We start from the raw sequence: 2,242 nt of genomic DNA, 5'->3' as shown, positions 1-2,242 counted from the left end.
GCCAAGTCCATGGACGATTGCCGTCAAGGCGGCACGCGTCGCTCAACTGCACTTGCACCACAGCCTCGTACAAGAGCCCGAACAGCCTGCTCTTCGTCGGCTTCTCCGGCTCCTCGCCCAACACGAGTGGCCGCGACGTCACCTCGTCCCGCGGATTGCGCTCCTGCCTCCGCCTGCCTAAATCAAGTCCCTCAACCGAGTACACACAACGAAGAAAGTCCGACAATTTTATTTAGCATAGTTTTATCTATTGTAATAGAGGACCCAATTCAACAACAACAACCAAGCTGGTCGGTGCGAAATCAGCGTATGCGTCGCCCAGTGAACGGACGCGGTGCGCGCGCGTCACTACTTCCATCCATGCAGAAGCTTCTTCCTTCGATCAGTGTCGTTTCGTAGCTTTGTTCCTTTGCCAAAGAGCAATCGTCGGCTGGGACACGACACCAGGATAACCAAGTTGGGTCGTGGTCGCGTATATCAGAAACAATGCTTTCGAATGGGTGGATATGGCTAAGGCGCACCGTAGGAACTCGTCGACCAGGTACATGGGTCCGGCAGCTGATCCGAATCGGTGGCACGGCCCTCGATGACGAGGTAGCGAGCAGCTGCGGTTGAAAGTCGCGTGCATATCACGAACGCGTCTTCCAAGGCACGTTAGTAGGCACCAATGCCATGGCCTGTGGGCTGCTATTTCGACGAATCGACGCTGGTTTCTGCACCGAGCCGTGCTTGCGTAGAATCTTTTGTCCCTACTTGTTCTTGGCACCAGACGCGGGAGCTGCAAGCGGATCCTTCCAATCCGGCAAGAAAGCTGGCCGGTGGGAGGATAGTAGCAAGAACTTTGTTTCGTGCAAGACCCACTGTTTGCTCAATCACGACAACGACGACGGTGGTAGATCTGATACAACGAGTATCTTTTGCAAGCGACTTTGGCGACGAGGCTCGCACAGTTGGACGTTGCTTCTCCTGCGTCGCATGTGACCAATCGTGTAGCCATACCGACTGTAGTACTTAAGGCTTTGGAGGCCTCGAGTAGCTTTCCACGGACGTCATCGTGCCGCGGCCATGACGCCGTTGTCAACCAAACACGTGCGTCGCGCTGATGTACACGCCGCATCAAAACCACCGCCACCACGAAGCGAGAGATCGAAGAGAGGGTCATGCGAATTCGTGCATGAGCTTTCGGCTTCGGATGATGGCAGCCATGTCCCAGGCGTGCCAAGCCTCTGCTCCACGAGCTGCTCGCATTGGGTTTTGGGAGTGAAGTGCCGTGCGTTGTAAGGAAGCGGATGTACCAATCGATTCTGCCAGGCGTAATCCTCGCGCGTCCCCCGCATCGGACGGGGCTTGCCTTGAGGCAACGACCAATTTTTTCCCAGATGTTGATATTAAATGGTAGCCAAATCACTCACCAACCAGCCAGTCAACCAGCGCCACCAGGGAGCGCAACCCCGTGTATACGTCAATGGTATACGTAAATATATAGGTAGAGCGATCAGCTCTAGCGATCAGAACACAGCGTGGTCTTCCGTGCAGTGCTCGGCCGCGTATGATTCGCGCCATTATTTTCTTGTGGCCGCCGCGTAATGTTGTTTGTCAATCCACCTTCAACGTTTTGGGTCCACGAAGCACTACAACCGAGCCTCCTCTGATACGAGTACGTACTGTGCTGTTTTTCTCTCTATCGCTTGGGCATCTACCTCAGCGCGACGGAGCTCTAGTCCATGGCCAAGGAAGAAGAAAGAAAAACACATCTATATTGCCATCAAACGGGACGGGACGAACGGGCGGCCATAAATATACTCGCAGCGCGAAGGGGTCTAAACTTCTTCGACGGCCACGATCGCGTCGTCGCCCAGCTTCTTGTTGTCGTCGAGTGCGTCGAGGAGAAAGTCGAGGCAGACCGAGAGTGGCGGCATGGCGCTGGCCGGGAGGTTTGTCAGCGACAGCGTCAGTCGCTGCTCCTCCTTGAGCGGCACGACGTCAAACGCTTCTTCCTTGGGCGCGAGTGCGCTCAGAATCTCGTGGCGGATCATGTGCTTGTTGCGGAGACCGCGCTGGCGGCGCGCGAGCTTTTCGCGGTACTTTTGTGCGTGCGTTTGCGTCTGGCGCACGGTGCGCGTCTTGACGATGTCGGCGATGCTCTTCCACGGACCCTTGGGGGTACACCTCCATGGCGGCAAGGAACCGCTCGTGCTCGGCTTTGGTCCACGCGCCTTGGCCCTCGACGGGCTTCCACCCG

The 2,242-nt window shown here is 56.4% G+C and overlaps 1 protein-coding gene across 1 annotated transcript; it reads right to left on the bottom strand.

The window, feature by feature from the left end:
- Positions 1-1,820: 1,820 nt before the first annotated feature.
- SPRG_18464 (hypothetical protein) lies at positions 1,821-2,142 on the bottom strand (the record flags this gene model as incomplete). The annotated part of the gene is made up of 1 exon (XM_012357904.1): positions 1,821-2,142. A coding segment is annotated over one exon (322 nt), but the record flags the coding sequence as incomplete, so codon positions are not given.
- Between the last annotated feature and the right edge of the window lie 100 nt (positions 2,143-2,242).

The sequence above is a fragment of the Saprolegnia parasitica genome (assembly GCF_000151545.1).
Source record: "Saprolegnia parasitica CBS 223.65 unplaced genomic scaffold supercont2.1222, whole genome shotgun sequence".
Lineage (NCBI taxonomy): Eukaryota > Oomycota > Saprolegniomycetes > Saprolegniales > Saprolegniaceae > Saprolegnia > Saprolegnia parasitica.
Note: the sequence above shows the minus strand (reverse complement) of the source record. Positions and strands in the feature narration are given on the sequence as shown.